We start from the raw sequence: 17,298 nt of genomic DNA, 5'->3' as shown, positions 1-17,298 counted from the left end.
GGTCTTGATCTCCTGACCTCGTGATCTGCCCATCTCGGCCTCCCAAAGTGCTGGGATTACAGGCGTGAGCCACGCACCCAGCCTGAATTAGCAGTTTTTGAGAGAGAGAGAGATGTTCTCCCCTCATGCCTTTAAATTATTTGTTAGTTTCCAAAAAGACTATGATTTGGTTGTAAGAAAAAGCTCTCTTTTCACCTAATTAGAGTGATGGTGTAGTCACCAAATAAAGACCTAGCGAAAAATTCCTTGTGAAGTGGGCAGTATCACATATTAATAATAGAGATTTTAAGGTTTAGTCCTCTTTGTAACACTCTTTTCAGAAAACCTTAGAATAAATGAATTTTTCCTTTTTTATGGAAATTACTGGAGAAAAAGAAAAATGAGTCTTAAAAGTAAAAAGAGATACAGAAGAGAAGTGGGGGAAATAAAGAAGAAAAAACAAGTACCAGAATGTCAGGGAGTTGCTTACTTACATACACCACTGAAAAGATTCCACTGTACCGCTTTGTTTTAACTCCAAACAGATATTTTAACATGGAGGTGAAGACATGCACAGCTGCTGCAGTGGTAAACCCACGGACCAGAGGCTCTGTGAGATATATGGCCACAAATCCAAACCTACAGACACCTAGGCAAAACTATTTTTTTTTAATGACAAAGAAACAAATGAATCACATGATAGGTCAGGAAGTTAAGACCCACAGCAAGTATACAAGTTCTTTCTTGACCATTTTCTTTTTTTTTTTTGAGATGGAGTCTCGCTGTGTCACCCAGGCAGTGGCACGGTCTCGGCTCACTGCAACCTCCGCCTCCCGGGTTCAAGTGATTCTCCTGCCTCAGGCTCCTGAGTAGCTGGGACTACAGGTGCATGCCACCACACCCAGCTAATTTTTGTATTTTTAGTAGAGACGGGGTTTCACTATGTTGGCCAGGCTGGTCTTGAACTCCTGACCTTGTGATCCACCTGCCTCAGCCTCTCAAAGTGCTGGGATTAAAGGTGTGAGCCACTGCGCCCAGCCTCTGGACCATTTTCTAATACTGCAAACTTGTACATGAAGTGGGTAAGTAGCTAACAAATCAATCACTGGTTATACAGAAAACAGAGGAAAGTCTGGAGTGTCTTGGTGTCCCACAGTGCACTGGCCACACTAATGCCTTCCCTGTCTCTCATGGAGCTGGGGGCATGCTTCATCATGTAGACTAAAGTGCATGATCATGATCATTGGCTGTTCCCTCCAAGCAGAGAGGAATATCCTCTCCCAGCACTAATCAATCCTGCTGTGTCAAACTTGTCTTGCTTTTGGGATCTTTAAAGCATCCACCTGAAGCTTGCTTGCTGGTCACTCATAGTTGTGAATAAGGCATGCAGTTGGTCTGCAGTTACTCCTGGAGCTTTGGGGTTTCTCCAGCAGACCCCGCCCACCGTGTAGGAAGACCAGCTAAGAGCTCTTAATAGATACCTGTTAGGTTAACAAATGAGACAGTCCATTTCCCCATCTTTGAGCCTTACCTGAATGATTCCTGAAAGTAAGGTCACAGACATGGCGACTTTCACTCTCAAGGCATCTCTGGCCTCTGTGCCATTGGTTGCATTTACTCCTCCTGGAATGACTATATCATCTGGTACTAATCGAACAGCCACACCACCAATCATCAGGCTAATAACAGCAAAAGGACCTGAAATAATGAAGCATGAAGATCCCTGTTCAGGGTTCAACGACACTATCTAATTCAGAGTGTCTGATAGGGTTTTTGCCAGTACACCAAGAGACAAAGTTGAGGTCAAGAAGTCATGTTTGAAAGAAGGCTATGCTCCCTTCTTTAGTGTCCTCCCTCTGGTGTGTGAGCAACCGTGTGTGTGTGCATGCGTATGTGTGTGCATGCAGACTGTATTTTCCAAAAATAGACATAGCGATATCTTCCATCCACCTACTCTTCTTGATATTTCCCCATCAAGAGGTGGAGTCTAATTTCTCCTTGAATCTGGGTTGGCTTTGACTTGTTAGTAAACAAAAGAATGCAGCAGAAGTGAAGCTGTGTGACTTCCGAGGCTTGGTAATAAAAGGGCTGCAACTTCCACCTTCTGCTGAAGCCGAGTCACCATGTGTAAAAAAGCTCCAACTAGGCCAAGTGGAGAATTCCTGGGACTGCATGGAGAAAGGAAGGCAGGGAAGAGGGGGAGGAAAAAGGGAGAGAGGAAGAATTATCCAGACCAGGCCTTCCCAAGTCCTGACCTGTAGGCACTATGGAAGATACAAACATGATTGTTGTTGTAAAGCTGCTACATTTTGAGGGTATTTGTTACCAAACAGTAGATATCTGGAAAGTGTGTGTGTGCTAGGTGGTAGCCTTATGCAATACCAGGACTATTATGAAATCCATATGCCTCTGATAAACTGAAAATATGTACAATTCAGAGCCCCAAATACGACAAAAATGAAATACGTGAAGAGCGATTAGGAACTTGAAATACTACCATTAGTATAAAAATGAAAACCAGATGCAGGCAAATTACATTATGAAATGAAGCATTTATCTCATTTCACAGATTTCAACAATTGCCCTTTTACACAAGAAAATTGTCTTTTTTATTATTCCAAGATTATAAGAAAGTTGTAAATTCTAGAAATCTTGGGAGGCGTGTAGTTTTTTTTTTTTTTTAGATGGAGTCTTGTTCTGTTGCCCAGGCTGGAGTGCAGTGGTGCGATCTCAGCTCACTGCAACCTCTGCCTCCCGGGTTGAAGCAATTCTCCTGCCTCAGCCTCCTGAACAGCTGGGATTACAGGCACCCGTCACCAAGCCTGGCTAATTTTTATATTTTTACAAAGAGATGGGGTTTCACCATGTTGGTCTGGCTGGTCTCAAAGTTCTGACCTCAGGCAATCTGCCCGCCTCGGCCTCCCAGAGTGCAGGGATTACAGGGGTGAGCCACCACACCTGGCCGAGTGTAGGTTTTTAAAGCACCTGTCGTGCATGCAGTAACAAAAGTTGTTATTAAGACAATTTTTAATAATGACCATGCTATTTCTTTGGCACATTGCAAAGGCTGGAAATACACAAGGGAAGGTAGTAGAATATCAAGTATAAGCTTTTACCTATTGATATGTGTCTGGAGGTTCCAAAAAAACAATACATGATAACAGGATAAAATGAAGAGTACAGGCCGAATATCGGAGGCACAGCTGCCAGCATTGCAAAGGCTAAGCCTGTGGGATTAAAAACCGAACAGAAATGGGAGATCATTAGAAGACAGAGGGGTTACATGTGTTTTTCTCTTGGTTCTTTATTTCTGATGAACGAGTGAAGCCCATCTTAATTTAAGCTGCAACCTACCCTACCCCAATCCTGCACATCATCTTACCTTGGTGCTGATAGAGTCCAGGTTGAGACAGTTTCCATTGTCATCTCCTTTTTGCCCGTGGGTGATTTTTTTTTTCTGCTTTATTCTTTCACAAATTAGATAAAAGCAGAAAAAAGTCTTATCTTAGTGGGTGCCATTGTAATTTGGTGTTGATGCACAAATGCGAGCTCTTTCTCCAATGGGGTGATTTTGTGGGTTCTCTGGAGACCCCTTTGCAATAAAGGACTTCCAGTTACTATGCCCTAACTATGTAATGCTCCTTCCTCCTGACTCTTAGATATCCTCCCTCCAACTCTTATCAGAAGGTACGGCTTTCCAGGTAATTTCGGCTGGCGTATGCTCATCCTGTAGGCAGTCTTCTTGGGCAGGTACCTATCAAATGAGCCAAGCCTCGTTACCTTTCAGGATGCCCAGTTATCCAATGGGAAAGCTTGGCATTTAACTCCCAAGAAACTTTGGAAGTGCAGGTCACACCCTCTGGAGGACTCTTTCCCTCACTCTGCTGTCCTAGGCAGTTCACATCATCCTTGACACATTTTTTTTTAAATAGACTTTTTAGAGCAGTTTAGGTTCACAGCAAATTGAGCAAAAGATACAGAGGTTTTCCATATATCCCCTGCCCTTATGTATTCACAGCCTCCCCCACTATCAACATCCCCCTCCAGAGGGGCACATCTGTTACGAGTGATGAACCCACACTGACCTATCATTATCACCCGAAGTCCACAGTTTACATTAGGTTTACTCTTGGTGTGGTACAATCTATGCAAATGTACAATGACAGGTAGCCACCATGATAGTATGATATAAAGTAGTTTCACTGGTTAGAAATTCTCTGTGGCCTATTCATCCTTCCCTCCCCCCATCCCCTGGAAACTAATGATCTTTTTACTTTTTAAAGACAGTCTTGCTCTGTCACCCAGGCTGGTGTGCGGGGGCATGTTCACAGCTCACTGCAGCCACAACCTCCCAGTCTCAAGCAATCCTCCCACCTCAGCCTCCCTAGTAGTTGAGACTACAGGTGTGCACCATCACACCTGGCTAATTTCTGTAGAGACCGAGTTTCCCTATGTTTTCCAGGCTGGTCTTGAACTCCTAGGCTCAGGCAGTGTGCCCACCTCAGCCTCCCAAAGTGCTGGGATTACAGGCATGAGTCACTGTGCCTGGCCAGTTTGGCCTTCTTTAGAATGTCGTTCAATTGGGATCATACAGTATTAAGCTACCTCAGGTTGACATCTTTCACGAAGTAATATGCATTTAAGGTTCCTTTATGTCTTTTCATGGCTTGATAGCTCATTCCTTTTTAACACTGAATATTTCATTGTTTGGATGTACCACAGTTTACCCATTCATCTACTGAAGGCCATCTTGATTGCTTCCAAGGTTTGGCAATTATGAATAAAGCTGCTATAAACATCCACGTGCAGGTTCACGTGAAAGTTTTTAAAAAACTTTATTTTTTAGAGCAGCTGGACTTTTTCATGCAAGAATTAGGCAGCAGTCTCCACAAACTCCAGGGGGTGGGGCTCAGCGCTCTGAGTAGCTTTCTTGCAGTCCTTCCTTACTTGACTGCAGGTGGAGGGGAAATGGATAGGGTTTTAACCTCTCCCTGGAAAATTCTCATTCCAAGTCAGTCTTCTCGTTCCCTCATGGAGCCTGGGTCATTCATTCATAGTTCCGGATAGACTGACTGGCATCCCTCTTCCAAATGTATAGGCAATAAGCACTCTTTGTTCTCAGCTTTGGGGGCTCAGCCAAATTTCTGGGACAACTAAAAAACTCATTTAACGCACTGTTACGCTGTGGAGGAGACAGCTTTAGCAAAACAAGAGTTGGGAAAGCATCCTAACTTCATGTATAATAACACGGTCACTCGAATGTTGTTAACAAAATTTATTTCTAGCAAAGAAATGCATGTATACGATTTAAAAAGCCAAGCAGCAAAGGCTCTCTGGAAAAGCCAGCTCTTTTCTGCTTACCCCTCTTCCTCCAGGTTTTGCTCCTCAGAGCCAATGACTTCCAACTCGTGGAGCTGTTTTTCTCTATTTACCTCCATTTTCCTAAATCAGCATTCTCAAAGGAGAGCACTCCCCACCCCCACTTCTGGCAGGAGACATCTGGGGATGTCTGGAGACATTTTTGATTATGATGATGGGGGAGGGGGTGAGTATTACTGGCATCTAGTGGGTGAAGGCCAGGGGTACTGCTAAACACCCTACACTGCACAAGACAGGCCCCCCAAAACAAACAGGGTAAATGGCATGAAGTTGAGAAACACTGTTCTAAATATGTTTGTATCATGATTTCTCAATTTATCCATTTTAGATGCAAACTTAATTTTCCATTATGTTTACCTTTTCAGCTTTTCATTATGTGACTTTTTTTCTTTCTAGTTTGAGATCCTCTACTGATTCCTGGTGTTCTATATTTTACTATGGTGTGCCTTGTTTTATTTTTCATTTATTCTGCTGGATATTTTATGATTCCTCTCAGTCTGAAAACACATGTATTTCAGCCCTGGGGATTACTCTTTGATCATTTCTTCCTTCTGTTTACTCTCTTCTTTCTTTCTGGAAGTCCTATTACATGTATGATGGGACATCAGGCTTGATCCTCTGGTCTTCTTATGTTTTCTCTCTTACTGTCTTTTTCTTCTACTTCCAGATTTCCTCTACTTTGTCTTCCAACCCTGACTAAATATTTATTCCAGCTATCACATTTTTGATTTCTATGAGCTCTTTCTTGTTCTCTGAATGCTCTTTTCAAAATAGCATCCTGTTTTTGTTTCAGAGACTCAATGTGTTTTTGTTAGGATACTATAAAGTTTTTTATTTTGCCCTGTTATTTCTGTTCCTTATGAATTCTTTTTTGAATGATTTGGTCTCTTTCTTGAAGCTTCATGTGTATTGGCTCTCTGTTTACTGATGGGCCTTATTGTAGGACAACTGGGTGGCCAGCCAGCATCTTTACTGGGGGACCTCTATTTGTCACTATGGGTCTTTTATAGGTCACCATCTGCTTTGGGCTATACGATTTTTTGCAGGCACTTTGAAGCAAACAAAGTAGAGCAAGGGAACAGCCTTTGTTGACTCACAGTTCAGTGTGCAGACTTTTAGGTAACTTTCCTGACATCTCTTGGTATTTTTATCCTACCATCCACTGCATCATGTAGATGTGGGGACCTGAGTGTATTGATGCTACTGATTGCAAAGATTTTGAACTAGTTCCCTTGCTTTTAGCCTTCTGCCTGACTTACAGCTTTCACAATACTTGGAGCCTCCAATTTCCCAGTGTTTTGTAGTGTACGTACCTACATTTAAGCTTCTCTACTCTAATGATTCAGCTGCCACTTGTCCATCTGCTTGCCATATATACATTTCTCCTGTTCCACTGTGTCTGCTCTCTCATGCTCTTCCTCCTTGCTAGCTTATACCATTTCCCCTTTCATTGTCATTTTAGAGGAATTTTTAAGACAATTCGAGATAAGAGCATACTTTCACTCTGACATGCTTAACACAAATTTTTTTTGGTAATTTAAATTATTTATCAATCACAAGAAATGTATTTACTTCCTTTTAGACCTCTATCTTTGCTATATTGTTTTTCATACTTATCTATCTTCATTAATAATGAGCAGAAAAATACCTTTCCAATGCAAATTTGATTGTGGGATGATCTGTGTCTCTCAGCAGTGTTCCACCTACTGAATCATTCCCTGATTTGAAATAATTTCTTCCTTTCTGTAATAATATACACTCCTAGTTTTCCTTTCCAGATACTTTTCTATTTCTTCTGCTGTTTCCTCCTTCTGTACTGGGTCTTTAATGTTGGACAGAGCTTGATCTTAGCTCCCTTCTCTTTTCACTCCACATTCTCTCCCTAGGTGCCATGGTCTATTGCCATGGTTTAAATGCTTTCTATAGGTCAAAGATTCCACACTTGATATCTCTAGCCCCTCCCTCTCTTTTGGGCTCATCATATATTAAATACAAACATGAAATATCTACTGGTCTATCTCACAAGCATCTCAAATTTAACATAATCAGACTTACTCTTCAATCCTATTCCTGTCATCTTTTTTATTATTTTTTATGTTTTGAGATGGAGTTTTGCCCTTGACACCCAAGCTGGAGTGCACTGGCACAATCTCAGCTCACTGCAACCTCTGTCTCCCAGGTTCAAGCGATTCTCCTGCCTCAGCCTCCCAAGTAGCTGGGACTACAGGTGTGTGCCACTATGCCTGACTTATTTTGTATTTTTAGTAGAGATGGGGTTTCACCATGTTGGTCAGTCTTGAACCCCTGACCTCAGGTTATCCACCCACCTCGGCCTCCCAGTGTTGGGATTACAGGCATGAGCCACCATACCCAGTCCTGTCATCTTCATTATGTCTGCAATTGACACCTCCATCCCTCAGGTGTTTGAAACCGCAACCTGGAAGTCATTCTTGACCATCCCTCTTCTTCACCATCTCCACACATCCAACCCATAAGCCCAGTTGTCTTAAAGTTATTGTTGACACGCCCTCCTCCTTCTTTCTAAATTAATCCAACAGCCAGTTTTGCTGATCTCACCTACAAAATATATGTCTTTCCAATTCTTTCCATTCTTACAGCCAGCATTCTAGTTCGAGATGGAAGAAGGTCAGCTGGTTGAAGATAAGTTTGCAAAATGACGGTGAAAATTCAACTAGGCAGAATCCTGAGGAGTTCTTCGAGTGTGAGCTTGCGTGGTTGCCGGCAGACATTCCTGCAGCTCCGTCAGTCCAGCTTGACTGAATGTCAGTTTGACTTCTGCTTCCTGTTTTGGATACTGAGCCCTTATCTGCTTCTCACCCTGCCCTTGCCTCTGCCTTTGAATCTGTCCATTTATCTATTCTTGGGGTGATGGCACTAAAATGATTGTGGGAATCTGTCCCAAATCTGCAAGATTTTGTATAACAGATTTAATAAATATGGTAAATCAGTCACTTGGAAAATTAAAAACAAAGCCAATTGCTCATTAGGGGAAGTGATTTTTTTTTGACAATTTTTTGGAAACTGGCTACAAGGGAATTGATTTTTGGACAGCTGACCTAGAGGTGTTCAAGCCATTATCACCTTTGCCTACCATGAGATGCTGTCACCTCTACCTGGTCTCCTCACATCCATTCTGGTACCCCTCCCACTACCCAAATCCATTCCCCCCACGGCAGTCTTCAGTGACCTCTTACAGAGTGATATGGTTTGGCTGTGTCCCTCCCCAAATCTCTTCTTGAATTATAGCTCCCATAATTCCCATGTGTTGTGAGAGGGACCCAGTGGGAGGTAACTGAATCATGGGGGTGGGTCTTTCCCTTGCCGTTCTCATGATAGTAAGTCTCACGAGACCTGATTATTTTATAAAGGGCAGTTCCCTACACAAGCTCTCTCTTCCCTGCCACCATGTAAGATGTGACTTTGCTCATTTGCCCTCTGCCATGATTGTGAGGCCTCCCCAGCCACATGGAACTGTGAGTTCATTAAACCTCTTTTTCTTTATAAATTGCCAAGTCTCAGGTATGTTTTTATTAGCAGTGTGAGAAGACTTATGCACAAAGAAAACCTAAATAAAAAGTAATGCTGATAGCTTTTCACTGCACTCAGAATGAAACCCAAAAATGGCCTAAGAAGACTCTGCAGGCCTGCCTGTGCCCACCTCACCTGCCACTGTCCCCTGCTCCCTCACACTCCTGGAACAATGCTTTTCCATTCATTCTTTGTCCTACACCCAATTCTTTTCCTGCTCAGTGCCTTCACACATGCTATTCCTTCTGCCTGAAATGCATTTTCTCTTATTCTTGACCTGAGTCAGGTCTCAGCTCAAACCTCATTTCCTGGATCCACTATTCTTTTTTTTTTTTCTTTCCCAATGGAGTCTTGCTCTGTTGCCCAGGCTGGAGTATAGTAGCACGATCTCAGCTTACTGCAACTTCTACCTCCCAGGTTCAAGCAATTCTCCTGCCTCAGCCTCCTGAGTAGCTGAGACTATAGGCACATGCCACCATGCACAGCTAATTTTTATATTTTTAGTACAGATGGGGTTTCACCATGTTGGCCAGACTGATCTTGAACTCCTTACCTCAGGTGATCCACCCACCTCAGCCTTCCAAAGTGCTGGGATTACAGGCGTGAGCCACCACAGCCAGCCCTAGATCCACTATTTTTATTTCACAATACCTTATCTTTTCCTTCATTGTGCTTATCATTGTAATTAAAATTTTTCTATGTGCTTTTTTCTGCTTAGCATCTCATGCCTTGATTGGATGGTTAGTGAGCTCCATGAGGACAGTGAGCCAGGTAGGTGCCTAATAAACATGTACTATTTAGAATACATGAATAAATTAATGAATAAGTTAATGAATATTTTCTTAAGTTCTTATATGACATATAAAATCACAGGGTTGCTGCAATATACTATAGGAATTTAGCATATCATGGTCCCTTGTAATTAGAATATGGACTCAGAAGCCACAAACCTTCAAAACAACCATAACAACAAAATGTTTCTTGAGTGACTGACTTAGCAAGTGGCAAGATAATGCCCAACCAATGTACTGATCTGCAAAACAGTATCACCATTTTCTACTATTAATATCCCTGGAGCTTTCTTTTGGAGACAGGGTCTCACTCTGTCTCCCAGGCTGGAGTGGAGTAGTATGATCAGAGCTCCTCACAGCCTTGAACTTCAGGGCTCAAACGCTCCTCCTGTGTCAGCCTCTCAAGTAGCTGAGACTACAGGCATGCCCAGCTGTGTTTTTTGTTTTTGTTTGTTTTTTCAAAGGTAGAGACAGTGTCTCACTTTGTTGCCCAGGCTGTTCTCCAACTCCCAGTCTCAAGTGATCCTCCCACCTTGGCCTTCCAAAGTGCTGAGATTACAGGTTCAAGGATTACATGTTTCTGAAGAACACCTTTAGACAGGTAAAGGTTACTAGAAAGATATGATAAAAATTATGAATTTGCAATCATGATGAAATAAACAGAAGGTCAAGCATTTGTTTGGGGACAGCGAGGGGGGAAAGAAAGATCTACTAACCTTGAGGAAGCTGAAGCACCCCTGTGCTTATGCCTGAGACCAAGTCACCCAACACATATTCCTTGAATTTGTATGCTGGCAGCCATTTAGTTATGGGTAGGAACATATAAATGATATTTCTTATTTTTTTAGGAGTACATCTGAAAGGACAAAGACAGACAGAGATAAAGTTATAAATGAGAAACATCTCTGTAGAATTCAAACCAAAGCACTTTCCATTCCTTATTCCCAAGAGCAATCTGGAAAAATTTCCAATTGGTGATTCAGGATGTTGCCAGACAGGGTAGGAGTCAGGGGTGGGGAAAAAAAGAGAGTGGCTGGAATATTCCTGGGACACAAAAGGTATTTTGAAGGTGGGTGGAGAATTAGAAAGCGTGCTGGTTATGTTAACATTTACACAGACAAAAGGCATAGTAGGAATTCAATAAATATGGTGAAATTCATGATGAAGCCTGTGTACAGATATCTAACACTGACTGAACCTCGTGAACAGCTTTGCAAACCATGATGGCTCAGCATTCATTTTTTTCTCCACTTCACCAAACAGATTTTCTTTACACATTTGACCTTGCGCCTCTCATAACTAAATGATACAGTAACAGAAACAGGTTAAAATGCAACATACGTGAATGCCTGTTTCAGCTTATCCGCAATGGAATCTGGAACCTTGTCCTTAGTGTGTAGTCTTTCCTGGAGGACCGGATGACTAAAGATAGGCCTTTCCACATAGTACCTCTGGGTTGCTGCAAGGATTTCATTTTCTTCAGCATGATCCATAGTACTCTGAAATCATTCATTAATAGCAGGAGACAAGCATTTCCTGAGTGTTACTAGGGGAAAAAAGAAAAAATCCATTTTACATGCCAAAATCCTACTGATGACTTTTCCTAAGCATCTCTTCTTTGTGGTGTTCCAAGCTCTTCTGAGGCTTTCTTTGGACATCCCAGAGGACCTAATGGATTGATCTGTATATAGGAGGCAGTAATTAATGAAATCAAAATCAATAAAAAAAATAAACGTGACTTATTCCCTCCCAGAGCAATAAATGGTTAATGTGTGTACTTTTAACAAAAGCTCATATTAAGTGCAATGGCTAAATACTACAGTCAGTTGCCTCTAGGTCCATATAAGAGGAATTGCAAATCAGGTCAATTTTGACCAGCTATATGTCAAGGAAACAGAAAAAAAGTGTACGATCAGTCCTTAAATTGACTCAATGTTTCTTAAAGCTATATTAGCCTCCCTTCCAATTCTATATTTATGGTTGATTACTCTTTAAATTATTCCATGGTTCAGGGCTGAGGCTTATATGTCTGTTTGAGGGAAGTTGCTGGTGACCTTTGTGAAAGGCAATAAGTTAAAACATCAGCATACTATTCCAATATTGTTTTGAAGTTGATTACATTGTCATGTTTTTGATTATTAGAATGACTGATAGTTTTTTTCATTGCTACACAGTGATACTACTTATATGAGTAAAAGAAATGATTAAAGAATAAAAATACAACATATTTGTGCATATGGAGATGTGTACAAGAATGTTTTCTGCAGCCTTATAACAGTGAAACATTGGAAAAAATCTAAATGTCTACTTGTATGCAGTAAAAAATACATTTTGGTATATTCATAAATTTAATTCTATATAGTAATTAAAAGAAACACACTACATCTATATGTGTCATCAACAAATCTCAGAGACAATTTTCAACAAAAATGTAAGGCACAGATGAATACTGAGAGGATTCAATTATTTAAAGTTTAAAAACAAAATAATAGTATATGTTATTACATATATTTGTAGTAAAAGTATAAAACCACTCTTGACAACAATAAACACTGAGATCAGGTTGGTTTTACCTGTAGAGAGAGGGAAATGAGACTAAGAAGGGATAGTAGAGGGCTTCTACTAACTGTATCTGCAATGTTTTAGTTTGTAAAAAAAGAACTGGCACAAAGACAGCAAAATATGAAGATTTTATTATGCTGCTTAGTAAGTAAACTGGTGCTTGTTACATGATTGTTTGTACTTGTCTGTACATTCGAACTACATACCTCATAATAAAATATTAAAAGCACAACAACTAAAGCCAGTGTTCCCAACTGAAGGAAGTTAATGGCAGAGCAGGCAGAGGTTAACGTGAATGCATGGTTAAGTGCTTGTGTGGTGACTGTGGAATTGTGAGGGCTATTAATGTTGGTCAATACAACTCCTTCACAGTGAAAACTCAGGTTTTCATCAAAATAAAATCACATTCAAATTTAAATCAAGGCTGGGTATAGCAGCTCACACCTGTAATCCCAGCCCTTTGGGAGGCCGAGGTGGGTGGATCACCTGAGGTCAGGAGTTCAAGACCAGCCTGGCCAACATGGAGAAAATCTGCCTCTACTGAAAAAAAAAAAAAAAAAAAATTAGCTGAGAGTGGTGGCACATGCCTGTAATCCCAGATACCTGAGAGGCTGAGACAGGAAAATCACTTGAACCTAGGAGGCAGAGGTTGCAATGAGCTGAGATTGCACCATTGCACTCCAGCCTGGGTGATGAGAGCGAAACTCCATCTCAAACAAAACAAAACAAATTGAAATCAGGGTTGTGTATGATCTACCACAAAATATTATGCAAAATAAATACCTATGTTGAAAGAGGTTGAAAATTCAAGAGCCTATAAAAGAAATTATGGCAGCAAATGCAACCAATTACCATTAAGGATGATATTAAAATGTTACAGTTCGACTGTTTTTGTCTCTTTCAAATTCAAGTTGAAACTTAACCCCCAATACAACAGTATTATGAGGTGTGGTCCTTAGGAATTGATTGATCATGTGGGCTCCAGAACCCTCACGAATGGGATTAAGTTATAAAAAGACTTAGCAGAGGGGGCTCACCCCCTTTCATCCCTTCTGTCCCTTCCGCCATGTGAGGATACAGCGTTCCTCCTCTCCAGAGGATGATGCAATAAGACAACATCTTGGAAGCAGAGACACCTGGCCCTTACCAGCTGGTGCCTTGTTCCTGGACTTCCCAGACTCCAGAACTGTGAGAAATAAATTTCTATTGTTTCGAAATTTCTGTCTGTAGCATTTTGTTATAGCAGCTCATATGAACTAAGAAATGGTAAATCTGGAGAAAGAGAATATTGCAGAACCCGAGAAATAAAGATTATACGTTTTTTGTTTCAGACTAGCAAGGTGGGTTGGCCACCTCTCATCCAGCTCTTTAGGGCCACTCTAGGAACTCATCAAAATACAAGAATGACTGGGATGATGTGTGAGTGGAGTTCGACACATCAAAACCTTACCACTGGCTTCCACCTGCCTTAACTCCTCCAGATCATTACATGACATCATTATAAAACCATTTGTCATCCAGGCAACATACCATGCTGCTTTACGCCTCTGTGCCCATCTAGAGTTTCAATTCATTCTAATAAGAGATGTTGTTTCTTTCCCTTCACTCCTTCCATTTTCCCCACAGCCTAATTATTCTATCTTCCAAACCCTTGTTCTGTCTTCCGCTTCTCTGTGAAGTCTCCCCTCACTTACAATCCTTTATGAAATGGGCCTATGCATGTTACTTTGTATACTCTTCCATTCTTCTATTCTAATAGAATCATTAATCTACTCTTCTAGACTGTAAATTCCTTGAGACAATATCATACTCTGAATTCCCAGGACCTATCTCAGCACTTGTATCCTAGCAGGTGCTGAGTAACTGGGGGGTGAATGAAATCTTTGAATGGGTATGTTATGATTATTGATAATGCATGCCATGCTTCCTGTCTAATCTTTCATCTTATAGATTACATCTGCTTTAAACTTTTATTATTATTCTTTGTAGGCATCATCTTCTTAGTCTTCTTTTGTCCTAGTTCAGAAAGGTAATTTCTTCCTTCATGTGGCCACTCGAAGAGAAAAGGAACCGGTAGACCTGAGGAAGGTTTAATAAGAATCAGACTCTGGTTTTTCTCCTGCTGCAGAAACTCAGTTTTACCATTGATTTTCCTGTTACCCCACAGGAGTTTGCTCAGCTGTCGACTGGGTGAATTATGATGATCATGTCTAGGGATGTTTTATCACCTACAAGGCAGTGGTGACCAAATGTGGCCAATCATCACAGTGGTCTGGGGAGGGCTTGAATTACTGGGTTCAGAGCCTTACCCTGAACCTACACAGTTAGGATTTCCACTGGGTGAGGCCCGAACAATGGGTATTCACTACTTGTGGGTGTAAGCATGTGTCCCTTACCCATGTATGTGGCAATCTTTTCTGGAGATTTCAGGGCAATAGAATGGTTTACACTGAAGCATAGCAAACACTTAAAATAGGAGGCATCTCTATCTTTAGTCTTGAGAGTCCTCTGGCTATCCCCAACATCAGGAATTCCTCATGACACCCATGAATCTGAGAGTATAAAGACAAGAGGGTGGTCACTTACCACTCCCTTATTTCTCCTTCTCCCAGAACCTCAAAATTTCTTCTATTTCATTAAGCAGAGCAATTATATTTATGTATTAAAAGTTCCCCAGGACATGCAGTTGATCAGCTAGATAGGTACTTGACATATTGAAAACACTGACTTTCAACTCTGGCTAAACCCAGAACTTCCTCAGGTACTTAAACACTAATGCTTAGGCTCCACACCCGACCAATTATAGCACGGCCTCCAGGAGGCAGGCTTGGGCATTTCTCTACAGCATCCTAAGATGGTTCTAATATGCCGTTTAAGTTGAGAATCACTGGCTTAGAATCTGAGAGAGCGAGAGAGAGAGAGAAATACATATGAAAAATACGTAAGAAAAATCACAAAGAAATATTTGAAAATGAAAGCCAATTATAGATGTTGAAGAAACTAATACTGAATCAGTGACATGATTAAAGCCACGTGAAATCATTTTTAAAGTAAGCTTTATGATATTATACATCATACATAGAAGATATAATACAAAATAATAAATGTAATTGCCATAATATGCTGACTGAAAAGTACATGAAATGAGTTTGGAAGAGGATTAAAATAAGGACATAATTTAGTGGTAAAAAGAGCTTTTTCAAATTTGCCATTTTCATTTAGGGCATTGGTTCTCAGCCATGGCTGCACATTGGAGTCACCTGGGCAGTTTAAATACTGATGCTTGACTCTATTTCCAGGGATTCTGGTTTAATTGGTCTGCAAAGCAGACACGGATTGAGAGCTTAAGAAGCTCTCAGGTGATTCTATTGTACAGCTAAGGCTCAAAACCACTGACTCAGGAGATGGCAAAACAAACACCCTCACCCACCCATCCATGTGCCCACCGCCCAAACAAACAAAAAGAAAAAAAACTAAATAGGGTGTACATAAATTCTGCGCAATGCATCGTAGCACTATCTTTACTTATGTGTGTCTGCAAAATAATACAAATTACAAAACAGTACTATTTGGCTTAGGTTTCTCAAGCAAAGTCTTGTTTCTATGCTTATATTCTCACAACAAAAGAGAGTTGTATGGAGGTGGGCCGTGTAACATCCACTATACTTCAGGCAAATGCAGTCTTAACTGTCACAACCATTTCCTTGTGGGTTTCAATTAGGAGCAAATCTCAACTTGAGATCTCAAAACATTAGATGGATTTTCTAAAGCATTAAGATACGCACTATCTGTAGGGTTGCCAGAGAAAATATAGGAGGCTCAGTTAAATTTGCATGTTAGATAATCAAGAAATAAACTTTTAGTATAAGTATGTCTCAAATATTGCATGGGATATAATTATATTAAAAATATTCTTTGTTTATCTCAACTTTAACTGGGTATCTTGTATTTTTCTTTGCTAAATCTGGCAACCTTAACTCTCTGTAGGTTAGGAAGAGACACAGAGACGACTTCTCAAATATTTTTGAGATACTGGCACCCTGGCTATTAATCTATGTCGTTTTTGAGAGAGCTGGTTGGTAGTTCAAGGACGTTTCAACTGGAAAAGGGAAGGAGAAGAAGATATAATGAAAGGCTGTCCTTTTGGGGGAATTTTTATTTGTATCAACAACGATTAAATAATTAAAGCCTCGAAGGCTATCAATAACCATCTTATCAAAGGCAGAGAGGCAAAGTAACCAAGGAACCAATACTAGGAGATCAAATAACCAGACTCTTATACGACAGATAAAGAGTTTCCAGTGTGCTGATTGAAATTATAAATCACCAAATTGTAAAAGTACACAAATCCTTACATGAGAAAAGTCACTTACTAGGATTACCTAAATGGACACATCTTCTGGCAGGTCCTCAAACACAAAATACTAATGATAGCAAAGCAAACTGACCTAGAGCTTCAAGGTCCATTTCCCCGCAGCTATGAAGGGAGGAATTTTAAGGTAATGTAGAACATTTTTCATCATAGTTTTTTATTTTTTTTGAGACGGAATCTTGCTCAGTCGCCCAGGCTGGAGTGCAGTGGTACTATCTCGGCTCACTGCAACCTCTGCCTCCTGGGTTCAAGCGATTCTCCTGCCTCAGCTTCCCAAGTAGCTGGGATTACAGGCGCCCACCACCATGGCCGGGTAATTTCTGTATTTTAGTAGAGATGGGGTTTCACCATATTGGCCAGGCTGGTTTCGAACTCTTGACCTCAGGTCATCTGCCCACCTCAGCCTCCCAAAGTGCTGGAATTACAGGCATAAGCCACTATGCCCAGCCCCCTCTAGAGATTCTAATTTAGTAATTCTAGAATCTCTATTTTTTTAAAGCTCATGGAGTGAGACTGATGCACAACCTATTGGGAAAATAGTTGTGAGCCTCATGAAAGGAGAAACGCAATACTACTAATTTCTGTACAGTGATTGGTACTTAGGGCTGAAAAATGCTTGCTGAATTAACATACAAAATTTGCCTCTGAGTCTTAGTTTCCTTATCT

At 40.9% G+C, this 17,298-nt stretch overlaps 1 protein-coding gene across 3 annotated transcripts in view; it reads right to left on the bottom strand.

Moving 5' to 3' along the window:
* The window catches only part of SLC26A5 (solute carrier family 26 (anion exchanger), member 5), a 90,128-nt gene that overhangs the window by 56,464 nt on the left and 16,366 nt on the right, over positions 1-17,298 (bottom strand). For all 3 annotated transcript variants that reach the window (XM_011985196.1, XM_011985183.1, XM_011985188.1), the window contains exons 3-7: positions 11,040-11,244; positions 10,415-10,554; positions 3,096-3,206; positions 1,511-1,677; positions 474-638 (exon numbers count right to left, since the gene is read on the bottom strand). In XM_011985196.1, coding sequence (XP_011840586.1) covers positions 474-638; positions 1,511-1,677; positions 3,096-3,206; positions 10,415-10,554; positions 11,040-11,191 — 735 coding nt within the window. In that variant the 5' untranslated portion in view covers positions 11,192-11,244. The remainder of the gene's footprint in view (positions 1-473; positions 639-1,510; positions 1,678-3,095; positions 3,207-10,414; positions 10,555-11,039; positions 11,245-17,298) is intronic.

This window comes from Mandrillus leucophaeus, unplaced genomic scaffold (genome assembly GCF_000951045.1).
Source record: "Mandrillus leucophaeus isolate KB7577 unplaced genomic scaffold, Mleu.le_1.0 Scaffold1068, whole genome shotgun sequence".
NCBI lineage: Eukaryota > Metazoa > Chordata > Mammalia > Primates > Cercopithecidae > Mandrillus > Mandrillus leucophaeus.
This window is presented reverse-complemented; position numbering and strand designations above follow the sequence as displayed.